This window comes from the organism of the source record quoted next, unplaced genomic scaffold (assembly GCF_019419815.1).
Source record: "Pyrus x bretschneideri cultivar Hongxiangsu unplaced genomic scaffold, Pyrus_bretschneideri_v1 Contig28, whole genome shotgun sequence".
Lineage (NCBI taxonomy): Eukaryota > Viridiplantae > Streptophyta > Magnoliopsida > Rosales > Rosaceae > Pyrus > Pyrus x bretschneideri.
The window spans coordinates 2,870,278-2,886,857 of NW_025999590.1; the positions used below are offsets into that span (position 1 = coordinate 2,870,278).

The 16,580-nt window shown below is 36.5% G+C and overlaps 2 protein-coding genes across 2 annotated transcripts; one reads left to right on the forward strand and one right to left on the reverse strand.

Annotated features, from left to right (window-relative positions):
- Positions 1-816: 816 nt before the first annotated feature.
- Positions 817-3,688, reverse strand: LOC103955500 (thylakoidal processing peptidase 1, chloroplastic). Its single transcript, XM_048588402.1, has 6 exons — positions 2,636-3,688; positions 2,307-2,375; positions 2,118-2,186; positions 1,902-1,988; positions 1,722-1,789; positions 817-1,596 (listed from the first exon to the last, which is right to left on the reverse strand). Exons 1-6 carry the CDS (start codon positions 3,335-3,337, stop codon positions 1,476-1,478), a joined length of 1,116 nt encoding a protein of 371 aa, XP_048444359.1. The 5' UTR covers positions 3,338-3,688; the 3' UTR covers positions 817-1,475.
- A 9,271-nt stretch (positions 3,689-12,959) lies between these two features.
- On the forward strand, positions 12,960-16,471 carry LOC103955471 (lysine histidine transporter-like 8). The gene is made up of 5 exons (XM_009367373.3): positions 12,960-13,723; positions 14,704-14,837; positions 15,020-15,447; positions 15,531-15,662; positions 15,760-16,471. The coding sequence occupies exons 1-5, from the start codon at positions 13,338-13,340 to the stop codon at positions 16,246-16,248; spliced, it is 1,569 nt and encodes a 522-aa protein (XP_009365648.2). The 5' UTR covers positions 12,960-13,337; the 3' UTR covers positions 16,249-16,471.
- Positions 16,472-16,580: the final 109 nt, after the last annotated feature.

A 16,580-nucleotide genomic window follows, 5' to 3' on the forward strand; every position in this document is an offset into this window, starting at 1 on the left:
GAGTTCGATTTTTAACACTAATGGTCAGACGGAATAAAAATGCCCCTGTTAGTATTTCTGGTTTCCCAAAAAAATTTCGGTGCGCTGAAATTGAATATGGCATAACTAAATTGAACCAGAGGGCAGTTTGATCTTTTTCGTTCAATTCGGATTCATATATCCAAACAAAACATTTCATGGAGATGAAAAAAAAATAGAATTGAAATCGTTCCCTTGATGCATTAGCACAAGAAGAAAAACTAAGGATCTGTTTGGTATCCTATTTGGAAATTTTTATAATTTTTCAAAACATTTGTTGAGAACATTTCTTGAAAACAATTTTCTTTAAGACTCAAAAACTTGATGGTTTGCGATTTAAAATAGACGAAGAGATCTAAAAAGAGAGGGTCGCAAGAAAGGGCGAAAGAGGAGAGAGGAGGAAAGAAAGCAAGAGACGATTAAAGGAAAGAGGAAGAAGAGAGAGAGGATCGCACGAAATAAAGAACAAGAAGAGTGATAGAAAGAACCGAGAGAATGAAAAGAGCATGTTGAAGTAGAGACGAAAAAGGTATAAAAAAAAATAAAAAATAAAAACAAAGGAGAGAAAAAGAAGAAAAGAGAGATTTGGAGTGAAAGGGGAGAAGGGAGAGAAAAGAAATGAGTGAGCTTAAATTTAAAAACTCTAAAAACTAGATAATAGATTATATTTTTTTAGTTAATCTTGAGTTCAGTTTTTTAAAATAATTCTATCAAACAAGTTTTTAAGACCTAAAACTTGAAAATTATTTTTGAGTTTAAAAAATTAGGTTCAAGTAAAGTTCAGAACAAGCCATAAAATACCAACTACTCAATCAAGGGAGCAGTTTGATCGGACTATCAACGAACAACGTTTTACACAGATGAACAATGCGTCTTATAAAATGGAACAGCAGAACTCCAAAGACGCCATTTACACGGATGCTTCGAAGGAAGCAAGCAAAGCCTACAGGCAACAGGTAAAAAAGAGAGGCCAAGTTCAATTCATGGGCAAGCTTTCAGCATTACTGCAAAGAACCATCTGCGGCTACCATCCGCGAACCATCTCCGTCTCTTCGTATGACAAGAATCATCCCACCAGCATCAAAGGCGATCAGACCTTCACCCGGCACGAGAGGTGCTGTACTTCCAGATGAATCTTCCCCTTCCTTTGGACGTTTGGTTCCTCACAGGTGCTGAAACCTCATGTATGGCAGCTGAACCTCCCAACAACATATTAAGAACAAAATAATTTGATGAATCATATAAGTCGAAAACTTTAGCTTCATCTTTCTTTTGCTCGTTCAGAGTAAGTTTAAATTTCATACAGATTCACAGACTGATGGATAAGTTTATCCATCCAAATCATCTTCAAAGTGCTCGAAAACGAGCCAAAAGAGTAGTGAAAGTCAGTTCACTATCTTGATAAGAGAATAAGAATGTATTCTGAGGTCCTCCCCCTGCAAACAGAGGGCAACCGGTCAAGAAACTGCAACGACGTTATTTGGTCCTTGTGGTTCAAACGTGGTGTCAGACACCTTGGAAGGAGGCCAGTAGCGAAATACTGATCTGCCAAGAATGTTTTTCACAGGAAGTGGACCCCTGAAAACAAGTAAACAACATCAACATGTCAGCGATGCGATAATTCTTTTTTTGGTTACGAAGATATAACAATTCAGTTGGAAGGATAATGATCTTAATGTGCTATACTAAGAGCTTAGACGTACCAGTTATGAGAGTCAAAACTATTGTTGCGATTATCTCCCAATACGAAGACATAGCCTTCTGGAACAAGCTGCATAATCATGCAAGCAGGTCACAATTTTGTAAGCAATCGTTCATGTCTCTCCGTATCCAAATCAACTGAATGAAAACAAATCAATGAGAAGCCAGAAGAGGATGCCTACCACTGGATCCATTTCATAAGCGAGCGGCTCCAAAACATAATTTTCATTCTGAACAAGATCATTGACAAGTAATTTCCCATTGCGAACCTGATCAACAGAAAGTCCAAGCAAATAACATGTCAAAAAACCAAGGCATACAGTTTTTCAATTTTATCAATAAACTGCCTGAGCTATAAACTTATAACCATGAACTATGAAGATTAACGAGATTAATACCTCGACCCAATCTCCAGCCTTAGCTACAATTCTTTTGATGAATACATCAGTTGAGTTGTAACCAAATTCCTAGTACACAACAAAACAGAAGAATAAAAATGTCAGCGCCCCATGCTAAAATTTCTTACAAAATGTAACCAAGGGTGCAATCGAAATTCATACAAAATGTAGTTACATTATATACATTACCTGTAAGATTGGAGGTGCCTTGAAAATTACTATATCTGAAACCTCAGGATTTTTAAAGAAATATGAAACCTGATTCATCAAAGGAATAAAAGATATCAGCTGAACTGAGAATCTGATTGAGAATATAATGTACTTCACGTAATCGATTTCAGACACCAACAGAAGAAAACTTTCCACATTTATTAATTCACCAAGTAGATTGCAAGCACAAATTTCCATACCCCAATTCAAATTCACATCGTACTAACCAAGACTAAATCAACTATCAATCAATCAGAATACCAACATTGAAAAATTAAAAGACGGCGAAAATTCGAACATAAACTCACCTTCTCCGCCAAAACTCGGTCACCCACATCGAGAGTAGGATACATTGAAGTGGAGGGAATCGATCGGGGCTCAGCCAAGAAGGACTTAAACAATACACTAACTGTAACAGCAGTGAACACAGCCTTAGCGTCCTCCGAGCAAGAATTCAACAATCGTGACAAAAACCCGGTCCTGCCCAAGTCTTTCTTAGCCAGCTGCGAGGCCTCAGAAACCTCGTCCACGCACAACGTTCCACCTTTATCCACTTCCTTCATTATCGACTCCGGGACGGTGTCGTTGCTGGGAAGCCACTTCGATGCCTGTAAAAAGGGCATGATCGAACTGACTTTTGACGGCGAAATCCCCATGGCGGCCGGAGCCGAAGAGACGCCTGTGGCGACAGCCGTTGACTTCAGAAGCGAGATCAACCCCAGCACGATCGGGCTCTTGCTGCTCTCGCCTAGAATCTCCTCGGCGAGGGCGGTGTACAGCGACGGCAAGGGCCTTACGGCGGCCGACGAAGGCTTCGAGCGGGAGAATTGGGTCTGGTAATTGCGGACGGGGACAGAGGGGTCGATATCGGGCTTCTGTTTGGATCCGAATACCCGAGACCTGACCCAGCATTCTTGAAATCCTCGGCAGTTCCCCGCGCGGAGGTTCGCCGAGGATGCAAGGTTTTGGGCCACATAGCCGGAGAAGCTCAGGGTGACACGAATAGCCATAACTATGAATTTGATTAGGTTGGTGAAGTAGTGGTGCAGTGTGCTGTCGGAGAGTGACGGGATGGATCTAGGAAACCCTAGCAAGCGATGGATGCCATTGCGGAGGTTGACGACGGTGAATCGGCGGCGGGAAGGTTGAATTGAAATGTGGGGTTACAGAATTGGAGGTGATTTGGGGAAAAAAATTGGGGATTAGGAAAATTAGGGTTTGGGAGGAGAAAAGCTCGGACGTAGTTTGCCGGAGAGAGAGAGAGAGAGAGAGAGAGAGAGAGAGTGAAGCTCGCGAGTCACGACTCACGAGTCACGAGCAGGCGATTTGGAATCGACAGAAATCGCAAAGTTGGGGCTGCAATTGTGGACGATAGGTTTTATTAGAAAGGCAGCTGATTTTGTAGACGAAAATGGCCTTTGCTTCTTTCCTTATTTACGATTGTGCCTTTGGTGTCTCCTTTTTGTCATACGTTTTTATATGAGGTGGTGCTCTCCATGGCATTTATTTTTACTTTTTATATATCTCTTAATTTCTAATTTTCAGATTTTCAGATTTGAAAAAAAAATTAAGACAAAAATTGATAAGTGTGTACAAATAAAAAAAATTGTGTGAATAGCACTATCTTTTGATACGATGCTAGATTTTGGAATAAAATATGGTATAGAAGTAGGCATTGAAAGGCATGTTCACTTTTATTTTCCTCAAGCGATTAAATCATACAACATAATACTAACTTTTACATTTTCTTTATATGTTAGTATGTTGTTTTTATTCAAGTGGTAGTGGCAGAGAAAAATCAAACTCGAGATATGGATTGAAAGGATAATTGTTAGTATTATCTTTGAATTGTTTTTTTTTTTTTTTACACTAATTGAGACAGGAGGAGAATTTGAATTAGAACTCAACGGGTTAAAGAGGAAGACCCTAACAACTATTACGCTTCACCACGTGCACTGGTTTTATATGTTACTATTATGTGTTTTTATACAAGCAATTATAAATGAAAGAAAAATCAAACTTATAACCTCGAATACATAAATAAATATTGGACAACTTGAATTACAAACTTCTTGTATTTTTTTTTATCGAATTTATACCGTAAACATTAAATTCATTAACAATGTAAATATGTTTAAAATAGATGAAATATAGTTTAATTTAACTTTCAGTCTTTTCACCAAAAAATAAAACATTTAGTTACAAAGTATATAGCTAGGTTGTAACTGAAATTAAAATCCACATAACTCCAAGGATAATTTGGTCTTTCGACAATTGTGGTGGAGAGCAACCGTGGCTTCCAAAGTCGCTTTCCGGTATTTGGTTGACTTTGACTGAGTATAGCCTTACCTTCCTCCGTTCCACGCACTTACCTCAAAAACAATATCGAAAAGACGATTATAACCTTACAATTTTCTGTTGCAAAGTAACCGGTCTAAGGTGTTTTGGGAATTTAAAACTATATAATTTAGGACTACATATATTTTACACCTCAAAATTTGAGATGATTTTTAAGATGGGCAGTTTCAATTTCTCACGTTATCGCTTAAGATATTAGAACGTATAAATATCCCTTAAGTTGATGAGTTTTGTAGTTAATATGGTATAAATGTGACTTACATGTCGAAGTAATGGATTTTGTACTCACCGGGTCATCAATTTTGATGAAGATTTATTTAATGCATTAGACAAAGAGTATAAATTGATGCAATTTTAAAATCTTAAAGGACAACTTGAAAAAACTAAAATCTCGTGGCTCATTTTGAAAATCAACACTAACATGAAAGATGCAAAATGCATTTAGTCCTATAGTTTTTTTGTTTTTTCTGTCAAACAATAAATTTTGTAAGATTAAATATATATTAATCACCGACGAAGTTTGAAACCACGCCATCATGAAGCTCATAGCCTTTCCACCACTGTAATAAAAGCAACTTGCAATTAGTCCTATAGTTTAAGTTGGATTAATATATTTCCAAATATAATGCATAAACAAAAAGAAAAATGGTGGTAAAGTGGGAAATTGTCAAAATCAAAAGGGGCGTTTTAATAATGGGAATTATTATTATCACTCTAAAAATTTCATTCGGCACTCCTCACAAGCGTATTTTTCTTTTTAATTATAGAAAATTTAAAGTGTCAAATAAAATTTTTGGAATGCTAATAACAATTCGTTTAACAATTTAAAATTGAATTTTTTCCGCTGACTGAGTGTGTATGTAATTGAAGGAGTTGATGACGGAAGCGCATATGTCAGCAACATTAGCTTGATTAACCTGATTAAGTTATCCGAATGTCAAACAATGTGATTGGATAGATTCTTGATCCATTCTGATTTAACAATTATGACATGGCGCACGTGATCATTTAATCAACAACAATATGTATGTCTTCGTAGTAAGTTTGATATTAAATTGTAATTTCACCTATGTAAATAAACAGTAAAATATATAATAAAAAAATTTGTATATCGTCAGAAATGTATTTTTGTATAATCGAGCCACGTAATGAACGTTATGTTCATATGGTTGACAATCAAGTCTTTACTTCATCCTTGTTCAATAAATAGTACTGTAATCTTTGCTAAAAAAAAAAAGTACCTTGATCGAAAAATTATTGCATATAACTAAAATACATATTCATATGTCGTAATCAGTAACGGAATGTTATATTCACATGAGCTAATACCCAAATATTTCCCCACCATAATCAATTGAAAGCAAATTAATGTTTCATTTATGTAACTAAACGCCATATTGAAAACGAATTTGCTTCTAACGGGACAATGATTGAAAAGATGAGTGACAGCTCGATTTTTGAGGCTGTGCAACTTCATTAGCATCAACCACGAATTTTAATACAAATGATGCTTTTAGTGAAATTGCAAAAAGTAAACATGCGTATAACGATATTTGAATTTACTTAATTGAATAAAGTATTAAGTTTGACTCGAACGATGAATATTTATAGTGAGGTTTGATGTCTAATTGTTAATTGTTGAATGTGGTTCTGTTCATATTTTTTTTTTTTTTTTTTGTCTTTCACACTCTATATTCGATTTATATCATTTAATTCGATAATTGAAAATTTAAGAGATTTGTTTGGAAAGTAGGAAAAAAAGTTTGTGGATAACACCATCTATCGTGAAAACTTAGTGTGATTACTGATTAGATTAAGAGAGTTTTAATGAAAAGGGCTTCTCTCAACTTTTTATTAACAAAAAGTCATCCACTAACTTCATTTAATAAAGAAGACTTAAACTTTAATAAAAATAACTTAAGTTTTAATAAAAAATGACAAAAATTTAACATAATAATTATAAAAAAAAAAATCAAAAACAAAATCTGATGCGCGCGTTGTAACACTCAATCACACATCATTTCCCTCCCTCTCTGTTTCTTCCTACACCATTATTAGCTCCTATCTCTCTCCTCTTTCACATATTCCTATCAAATTTCTCTCTTCTCTCACCTCGCCCATTCACATCAATTTTTTTTTTCTCTCATCTTTTTTTTTTTTTTGTTAAATAAAGATTTATATTAACAGGGTAAAGCCTAAAGATAACAATAAACAATAAGAGAGAAACTCTCACTGTCACATCCCCGCCCGGGGCGGATCACTTGCCAGGCCCGCTCCACCACCGTAGCACGATATTGTCCGCTTTGGGCTTACCATTCCCTCACAGTTTTGTTTTTGGGAACTCACGAGTAACTTCCCAGTGGGTCACCCATCATGAGATTGCTCCAGCCCCCTTCTCGCTTAACTTCGGAGTTCCTACGGAACCCGAAGCCAGTGAGCTCTCAAAAGGCCTCGTGCTAGGTAGGAATGAGAATATACATTTAAGGATCACTCCCCTGGGCGATGTAGGATGTTACACTCACAGTACCAAAGAACAAAGGGGAAACATTCCCAAAACAAAGCCTAACCCACGTAGAGGAAGACGACAGGAAAACATAGAGCCTAATAGGCAGCAACATTCCAATTATGGAGGATCATCATGTTAATGGTAGAAGGCTTAACATGCAAAGTACACAGCCGACACCGGATCATATTAGTGATTGACTGAAGAAAAGCAGCAGGGGGTTTCCTACAATTGTTGAACATGTAGTTATTCCATTCACACCAAATGCAATAGACAGTGACTGCAAGAGAGAGCTTTTTGACCGCCACGAGAAGCGATTTCCCCCACCAATGGGATGCCACATAATCCACAAAAGAAGGTCATGGAGGATGAAGTCAAGGAACCCCACACCTTATCAACACATGCTGCCATAGACCTTCAGTAAAGGGACAATCAAGTAAGAGGTGGGAATGAGAGTCGCAAAGCACACAGTTGTTGGCTCAATTCCTCATAGCACTCTACTCTCACTCCATAAATATTACAATTTTTACTTTTTATTTTATTGTATTTTATTTAACCATTGTTTCATAATTTTTTTTTTTTTGGAACAAACTAAGTAATAATATTACAAGACAAAAAATAAAGAAAATTTTTCATTTTTCAGTTTGATAAACAATGCTTATTTTATTTTTGAAATAGTGATTTTATCTTTAGTTTGGACAATTTTTTAAGTTTGTGTCATGTCATGTTAACACTAGTTATTTTTACAACTGAACATTGATTATTTCTAGAATCGAACACTAATTATATTTAGAATTTAACACTAACTATTTCTCAAACCAAATAACGACTAAATCTTAAACCAAACACTAGTACTATCATTATTTCTTAAACTGAATACTGACTATTTCTTAAACTAAACACTAATACTATGACTATTTTGTAAATTAAACATTGACTATTTCTTAAACCGAACACTATTACCATCACTAATTCGTACACTAGTATTATCACTATTTCGCAAATTAAACATTAACTATTTCTTAAACCGAACATTTATACTATCACTATTTCGTAAACAAAACACTAACTATTTCTTAAACCAAACACTAGTATTATCACTATTTCTTAAACTGAACACTAATACTATCACTATTTCGTAAACTGAACATTGACTATTTTTTAAAATAAACACTAATATTATCACTATTTCGTAAATTAAACACTGACTATTTCTTAAACTGAATACTAGTACTATCACTATTTCATTAACCATGGCATAGAAAACAATGGACAGTAGACGAAGCTCAACTGGAAAATGCACACTAGCATCTATGGTTTTGGGGGCCAAGAAATTAGTGGCCAATGGTTTGAAAAATAAACTTGGAAAAGGCATGTCATTAACATTAACTAGATACGAATGATTAGTTGTGTTTTCTGATTAATGGATGAGTCGTGAACATTCTAACAATGAATAGAAAACCCAAATAATTATTCTATACATGAGAATGTCGTCAAAAGTATTATGATGGTCGAATCTCTTCAGGAAGTGTCATCCAAAGCATTTAGTCATTTAAGTCTGAAGAGAGCATGTATTTCTCTAATTTTAGGAAAGATGAGAGCCTATTCCATTCTCACAAAAAGTTCAAATAGGAAATCATCAATTAAAATTATTATGGGAGATAGTTTAGTACATTTTTCGTTGAAAATAACGAAAGCGGAAACATGAGCGAAGCATTGAAAGTACTAACTATCATCATTAAAGCTCGTAAACAAGAAATAAAGAAAGAGGAAGGAGGCACGTGGGCCTGGGCCTATGAGGCTAGGGTTTGAAGCTACTAAAGAAAATAATAATAAAAGGTGTGGGCTGTTGCAATCTATATGGTAAGTTTACAGAATTTGCAACGCACGTGCTTTTGTGAGGTTATTTTTTGTTTTTTATTTTTATTTTTTGTTTTATTTTTGTTTTTGTCCTTATCATTAAATAAAATTATAGGATAAGTTTTGATTAAAACACAAACTTTTAAAATTTTTTTCATTAGTTTTTCTTTAGATTAACAGCTTGACGTAAAGTATATTTTAGAGTTTGTGAAAAATGAAAATGCACGAAGGCCTGATTAAAAAGTTTTTGGGCTTCGATTCTTATCATGGGAGCCTCGTAGTTATTATTCTTGGGCCCCCAGTGTCTGTGGAATGACCGGGAGCATTTTTTTATGCCGCATTGGGAACCACGGTAATAGCGTGCCCCGTCGTTCGTTGGTTGGTGTAGGAGTGCGACTGGAGATTGATAGGGCTTGAGGTTTAGAAATCCAAGATGAAATCTCGATGCATCAGATGCGAAAAATGGCCTATCAACTAGCTATAAAGGCCGAGGAAAGGCTAGAGAGAAGACCACCAGGAGGCACCAAAGGTGATATGAGAGTAGGTCTGAGATCTTTTACTCGAATTTGTGCTAAATCATCATACGACGGTTTATAATTGAGATCAAATTCATCATTTACGTGAGTTAAGTATAAGATCTTACTTATAAAAGAAAAGAAATATATGTACAAAATAATGTTAGTGGATGTTTACATTTCGGTTTAACATCGCCATATATATTGCTTGTTGACATATAGAGTGATCTATTCAAATACTGCTACCTTCACCACTCACAAACTCCATGCTTGAGCATCATTTTCCATCTTTGATGACCCCATGCTTGGAGAAATATTTCAGTGAACTCGAAACACGAGCAATACAACATGTCATAATATTAGTAGAAAATACGTAGAAGAAAAATCTCTTCACTTATATTATAACATATAGTATACCAAATTATGTTCCGAATAACGGAAAAATGTCTCCCATTTATATTTGACCCCACCTTATCCTGCATCTAGGACATAATACTTGGAAAGAATTTGAACCTAAAGTTAATATTGGACATTTGTGTCCACAAGTTTGGTACGTTCCTCCCCTTACCTCCATTTTGCCCATTTTATGTTTGAAAGTTCCTACTCTTCTGCCTGTCATCCATAGACATTTTTATATTAGTTTGTCTTCTCTTAACATCAGTTTAACTCATCTTTCATCTGCGCCGCACACAAATCCTATTAACTTGTTTATCGTAGATGAGAAATTTTTTATTGTAATCGGAATACGGATAGTACACCATGTGTTTTTATATAAAATGGTGGAAATTTTTATTTTTTAAGTTATTAATTGTTTAACAAACATATCCCACAATTTATATAGTAATACGTAATGTATCATCTTGTATTCCGATCACATTAAAAAATCTCTCATCGTAGAGCCCGTAAGTACTCCACAAATATGAATAGAATTTCTTCCAAGGCCCTACTTAAAGAACCATATTAATGAAAACTTGACTAGTTATGACTTTCGGCTAACCATTTATCCGCATGGGACCTTTATTCTTAAAAACAAATTAAAATATAATTACAGAAGATGATTAATAACTCGAATTAATGATCCTAAAAAAATATGATAGCAGATAATTAATACGCATGCTTCGGGCAGCTTGCATGCGTTTCCAGCAGCAGTTAATTTCCAATGCAAATGCCTGACAGTAATTACTTGACCTTTTTACCCAGTTTACCAACAAAAACCCTCAAATTTATATAAAAAAAAGGGCACGTGTGCACCAGCAGCAAACGCGAGATGGGAAGCACGTGGTTTGTGTCCGGTAAATATCTGGCAATTTTTTTATCTGTATTGGTGTTTGAAAATTATCATTTTTTTTTAAGGAGTATGCTATCCACACATCCTATTTTTACTTTTTACACATTTTTTGATAATTTCTATCCATTAATCTTCTTCAATTCATCCGATTCGATGATCAAAAATTAAAAAAATGTACAAAAAGTAAAATAAGATACGTGGATATCACATCTTTTTTAAAAGTTACCGCCACTGGCCTACTGACATTCAGAAATTGTATGGAGTGCTGCGCTATGGGACCACCGTTTTCCGGTCCTTGTCAACTCCAACCTCACGCGCATCGCAATGTACTCTCGTACTTAATCATTTGTTCATATACGATTAAACAATTAACTTATTTATAGGTTGATTTTATTTATTTTAATACAAAACCAAAAATTTTACCATTAAATGTTGTGTGACATTTTGGTACTTCCATATACTTTTCCCCTAAATAGTAAATAAGAAACTATTTAAAATAATTAGATAATAAATTTTAATTATTTAAAATGATATAAATCAAATATTACGAATCAAAGTACTGATGATATTTTGGAAAGCTAACCATTTGAACAATTAGGATTTTAAAAAAACTCTCGTTCTAGTTGATTTTCAATATCAAGTGAGAAGAAGAACAACCCTTTTTCATCACTATTGTCATGATTTTGTGCGATGAGGATATTCGTTTTAACCAATGTTTTAGAAATAAGGTAGGATTTTCTCTTCTTTTCTTTTTTTTCCCTTTATTTGCCTTATTTCTTATTTTAACGGTCACAATTAAGTTACGTCAACATCTTGTGTTAACTTTTTTATAAAAAGACAAAGCAAAAAATTTGAGAGAAAAAACACAGAAATGAAATCAAAAGGGAGAAATCTTACAGTCTGATGGTATTCATCTTCACTTATAAGAGGTCTTAGAATCGAATATCGTGAATGACAAATTCGATATCAAATTAAACTACCTATTACGTTGTTTAACCGAGCTCTCTATTTTTAATGTAAAATATTGATATACTAAAAAAAAAAAAAACAAAAACAAAAACAACGGAGGTAGGCATTCACATTCAAGAATGTCCCAAATCCAAATCTTATTGGAACAAGGAGTTGCAGTCAACAGTCACGCTTACTTGTAACTTGTGACTTGTGACTTGTGACTTGTGGGAAGAGTGAAAAAAAATTCTTTAAGTTAATGTCTATCCACACGCCAACACAGACCAATGAAGTGATCACCTCACCTCGCAATCCCGCATCCCCACCCGCCAATCGTCGCGTGCAATGCCAAACACTAAGGAACCGAAAATTCTGCAGGCCGGACATAATTTTTAGGACCCATCTCAAATAACGTTCATCACACATTCACCAACAACGCATGATTGCTTGACTCTTTGACCAAATTCACGAGCCTTCCTTATCCCACCCCTCCACTAAAATTAAGTAAAACATGGTGCTGGGACTTTAAGATTTCGAGTTTATTAGTTGTCTAACATTGGCATTAGAGTTTCAATTTTGGAAAAATCCGAGCAGTAAACCTCCATAGCCCATTTTAGTAGTGCAGGATGCACTTGTTTTGTTGTGCGTGGTTATTTCTCTCTCTACGTGCATGATAGAGCTGAAATAGTGTTAAGTTGATATGCATAGTTGATACATTTTCAACAAGCTTAAGCATAGTTAAGATGGTTGCAATTGTTCTGTTCTTCATATTGAACGTAGTTCGTTTGTCTAAATGTTGAACTATGAAGTACACCTGAGAGTAACCAATCATAAAACACCTTGTTTCGCAAAAGACTAATGAAATGATATCTTTAGACGAAATAATTGAGAACTCTTCGCTAACAGAGACTTGAATAGATAACTAACCGACCATAAACAATATTTGGTTACTTGTTCAAACTGAAAATGCTCTTGAATTGTCTTGTTCTACAACTTCAATGCTTTGTTTGTTTTTATCTCTACCTACATGCATAATGAGATTGCACGTGAAAACAAGTACCAGAGTATCAATTTGATATACTTTGTTGACTTATTTCCTTGAAGTTTAGATTTTGCTCACCACTTTGCCCAAACGGTAACACCACCACATATTTTTGGGTCTGCAATGTGTTCCACAAAGCTAATATAGCTCAATAAATCAGTATCTACTACTCATTAAAAGAAACAGATTACGATTTTATTAAGCAAGATCGTTACTTTGTTTAAATTGAAGCTCCTGCTCACTCACATCCTTCTCTTCCTGCATCATGTCATATCAATCTCTCACTCACTCAAAGGCCCCACGCTCCTTCTGATCATCACTGGCCTTCCTACACACAACACTGAAAGCAAAAAGAAAAAAGTGCCATTGTTCACACGCATATACACACAGAGAAACAGAGAGAGCTTCTCGTACCTCCATTATATATAAGAGCAGCAGAGCAACTCCCTCAGGCATTAACACTAACACTTTCAAGGCCCTAAACACACTGGAAGCAATGGATGAGAGGCCCGAGACGGAGCTGATATCGATTCCGGCGACCCCACGCGGGGTGTCGACGCCGGAGATACAGACCCCATCTGGTCAGAGGTCCCCTCGTCTGCCGTCCAAGGAGGCGAAGTCGTCCACGGCCTGGACTCCTACTTCGTTCATCTCGCCGAGGTTCCTCAGCCCCATCGGCACCCCCATGAAGCGGGTGCTGGTCAACATGAAGGGATACTTGGAGGAGGTGGGCCACCTCACCAAGCTCAACCCGCAGGACGCGTGGCTTCCCATCACCGAGTCCCGCAACGGTAACGCTCACTACGCTGCGTTTCATAACCTCAATGCCGGCGTTGGCTTCCAGGCCCTGGTGCTTCCCGTCGCCTTCTCTTTTCTCGGCTGGTAATTAACTAGTTAAACCCTGCTCTGCTAATCACAATTACTGATAAATCTTAATTAACCATTTCACCCAATTACCTCAAGCTTCATAAAGTTTGTTGCTTTAGGGGGTTAACTACATATTTGGTTAATTATCCAGTTGTGGTTTAGGTCTGGAATTACGTTTCTTGGTTGGTAATTAATTAACTAAACCTACTCCTCGACTAATAATTACTGATAGATCTTAATTACCCATTTCACCTAACTAGCTCAAGCTTCATAAAGTTCCAAGCTTTAGGGTTAATTGCATTTATCTTAATTCTATTAATTACCCAGATGTGAAATTTTGATTTGGAATTATGTTTGTTGGCGTTTTCTACTTGATTTTCTGCGGCTTCTGTCACCCTCTCACATGGTTTCTGGTGTGAGGAATTTGACTAAAGTTTATGGCTTTTGTGGGTCTAGCAGATTAAAGTCACTTCATTTATTGAAAATTAATCATAGGTTATTCTTTTAATTTGGAAAAAGTAAATGACAGAACATTCTTGAGGCATGTCACTTCCTTTACCTTTTGCTTTTCCATAACTTCAAAGATCTTGTTTTATTCTCTTCACTGCAGTCCCACTCTTTGCTCACCTTTAACTTTTTGATTTTATATTCTTTGGGTGTTATAATTTTTAATTAGAAAAGAGAGGTCACTGAATTCCTTTCAACTGTTCATTTCTATATGCAAAAATTTTACAGTATACCATGCATAACAATACGTAAATGAAATTACCGATTGGATATGAGCAATGCACCCAAGAATTCAAGGAAATTTAACGTGTTTATGGGAACCTGCTGCACAATTATAATCTTTGGAATTGTTTATTTGGTCAATATTCATAGATTTGAAGTGTTTGGCATTAGGATAAAATTGTCAAATTTGCTGAGAATAACTAGTTGAAAATTGAAATGACTTGACTTGGTTGGGGCATTTGTAATTTACTTGATTTTGTCCACAGGAGCTGGGGAACACTTTCCTTAACCATAGCCTACTTCTGGCAACTATACACATTGTGGATTCTAGTTCAGCTTCACGAAGCAGTCCCGGGAAAGCGGTACAACAGATATGTGGAGCTTGCACAAGCTGCATTTGGTAAGAGAGCTTACATTCACCAACAGGTCAACAACTGCAAGATTATTTGTTTCTTGAATATTTCATAATCTGCATTAGGTATCACCGCACTCAAAGAATTTAGTTCGATCTTTGCGAGCGAAATTGATAACATGGCATGTGAATAAGTCATTAACTGGCGTATATATATTTCTTTGTGGCAGGGGAAAGATTGGGAGTTTGGCTTGCTCTCTTCCCCACTGTCTATTTATCAGCAGGAACTGCAACAGCTTTAATTCTCATAGGAGGGGAGACCATGAAACTATTTTTCCAGATAGTTTGTGGACCGCTATGTTCGTCGAATCCCCTAACGACGGTGGAGTGGTACCTAGTGTTCACTTCGCTATGTATCGTTCTATCTCAGCTCCCAAACCTCAATTCGATTGCAGGACTTTCGCTCGTTGGGGCTGTGACCGCCATAACTTACTCCACAATGGTTTGGGTCCTCTCTGTTAGCCAGACAAGACCACCCACAATTTCGTATGAACCCATTTCGTTGCCAACCTCTTCGGCTTCTGTCTTTGCCGTCCTGAATGCTCTTGGTATTGTAGCCTTTGCTTTCAGGGGGCACAATTTAGTTCTCGAGATTCAGGTATGCACTCTGATGAACTTATCTTCATTTGGAAATTTTCACTATGAATTCTTATCTAATGCAAATCCATTTATCCGACTTAGGCAACAATGCCATCGACCTTTAAGCACCCGGCTCATGTGCCAATGTGGAGAGGAGCCAAGGTTGCTTATTTCTTCATTGCCATGTGTTTGTTCCCTGTTGCAATTGGAGGCTTCTGGGCTTATGGAAACCTTGTAAGATAACCGTTCTTTTAACTTGTGAGGCGCATTTCATCAGTTTTTATAAATGCAGTCTTTTGTTGATTGTATTGCATGTTCTATTTGGCTGCAGATGCCTTCTGGAGGGATTCTCAATGCCCTGTACGGATTCCACAGCCATGACATACCAAGAGGACTCCTTGCAATGTGTTTCCTACTAGTTGTGTTCAATTGCTTGAGCAGTTTCCAGATATACTCCATGCCAGTATTTGACAGTTTTGAAGCCGGTTACACCAGCCGCACCAATCGCCCTTGTTCAGTCTGGGTCAGGTCTGGTTTCCGAGTTCTCTATGGATTCATCAACTTCTTCATAGGCGTAGCGCTCCCCTTCCTCTCCAGTCTTGCCGGTCTACTAGGAGGGCTCACGCTTCCCGTCACATTCGCCTATCCTTGCTTCATGTGGGTTCTTATAAAAAAACCCACAAAGTACAGCTTCAACTGGTATTTCCATTGGATCTTGGGCTGGTTGGGGATCGCCTTTAGCTTGGCATTTTCGATCGGAGGGGTATGGAGCATGGTGAACAGCGGACTTAAATTGAAGTTCTTCAAGCCGCCGAATTGATTGTTCATTGACTTGCTTCAGAATTATGCAAAATTTGTTAAACAAAACTTATAAACATGCTTCTTTGTTGCAAATTCCGTATGTCTCGTACGTACATATGATCCTTCTTGATATCACATAGTATGTTGCAACGGTGAGTTTCTTCAGGTTCTCTAATAGAAACTTTATACTTTGTGCCTGGCTTTTTAGTATTGAAATTGGAAATGCTAGCTTATTATTATTATTTTGACTCTTGTTTTCTACTTCTACATTCCTGCATTTGTTCAATTTAACGGCTATAAATAAAGAGAGAATCGCAAGAAGGAACGTAAGTACAGAAATCATTTCTGACT

Coding starts and splice junctions, on each gene's coding strand:
- LOC103955500 (XM_048588402.1), bottom strand. CDS start 3,337: ATGGCTATTCGTGTCACCCTGAGCTTCTCCGGCTATGTGGCCCAAAAC. Junction 1,790..1,901: donor CTTATGAAATGGATCCAGTG/GTAGGCATCCTC, acceptor ATGATTATGCAG/CTTGTTCCAGAAGGCTATGT. Junction 1,597..1,721: donor AGTTTTGACTCTCATAACTG/GTACGTCTAAGC, acceptor ACTTGTTTTCAG/GGGTCCACTTCCTGTGAAAA.
- LOC103955471 (XM_009367373.3), top strand. CDS start 13,338: ATGGATGAGAGGCCCGAGACGGAGCTGATATCGATTCCGGCGACCCCA. Junction 14,838..15,019: donor GCTTGCACAAGCTGCATTTG/GTAAGAGAGCTT, acceptor TCTTTGTGGCAG/GGGAAAGATTGGGAGTTTGG. Junction 15,448..15,530: donor ATTTAGTTCTCGAGATTCAG/GTATGCACTCTG, acceptor TATCCGACTTAG/GCAACAATGCCATCGACCTT.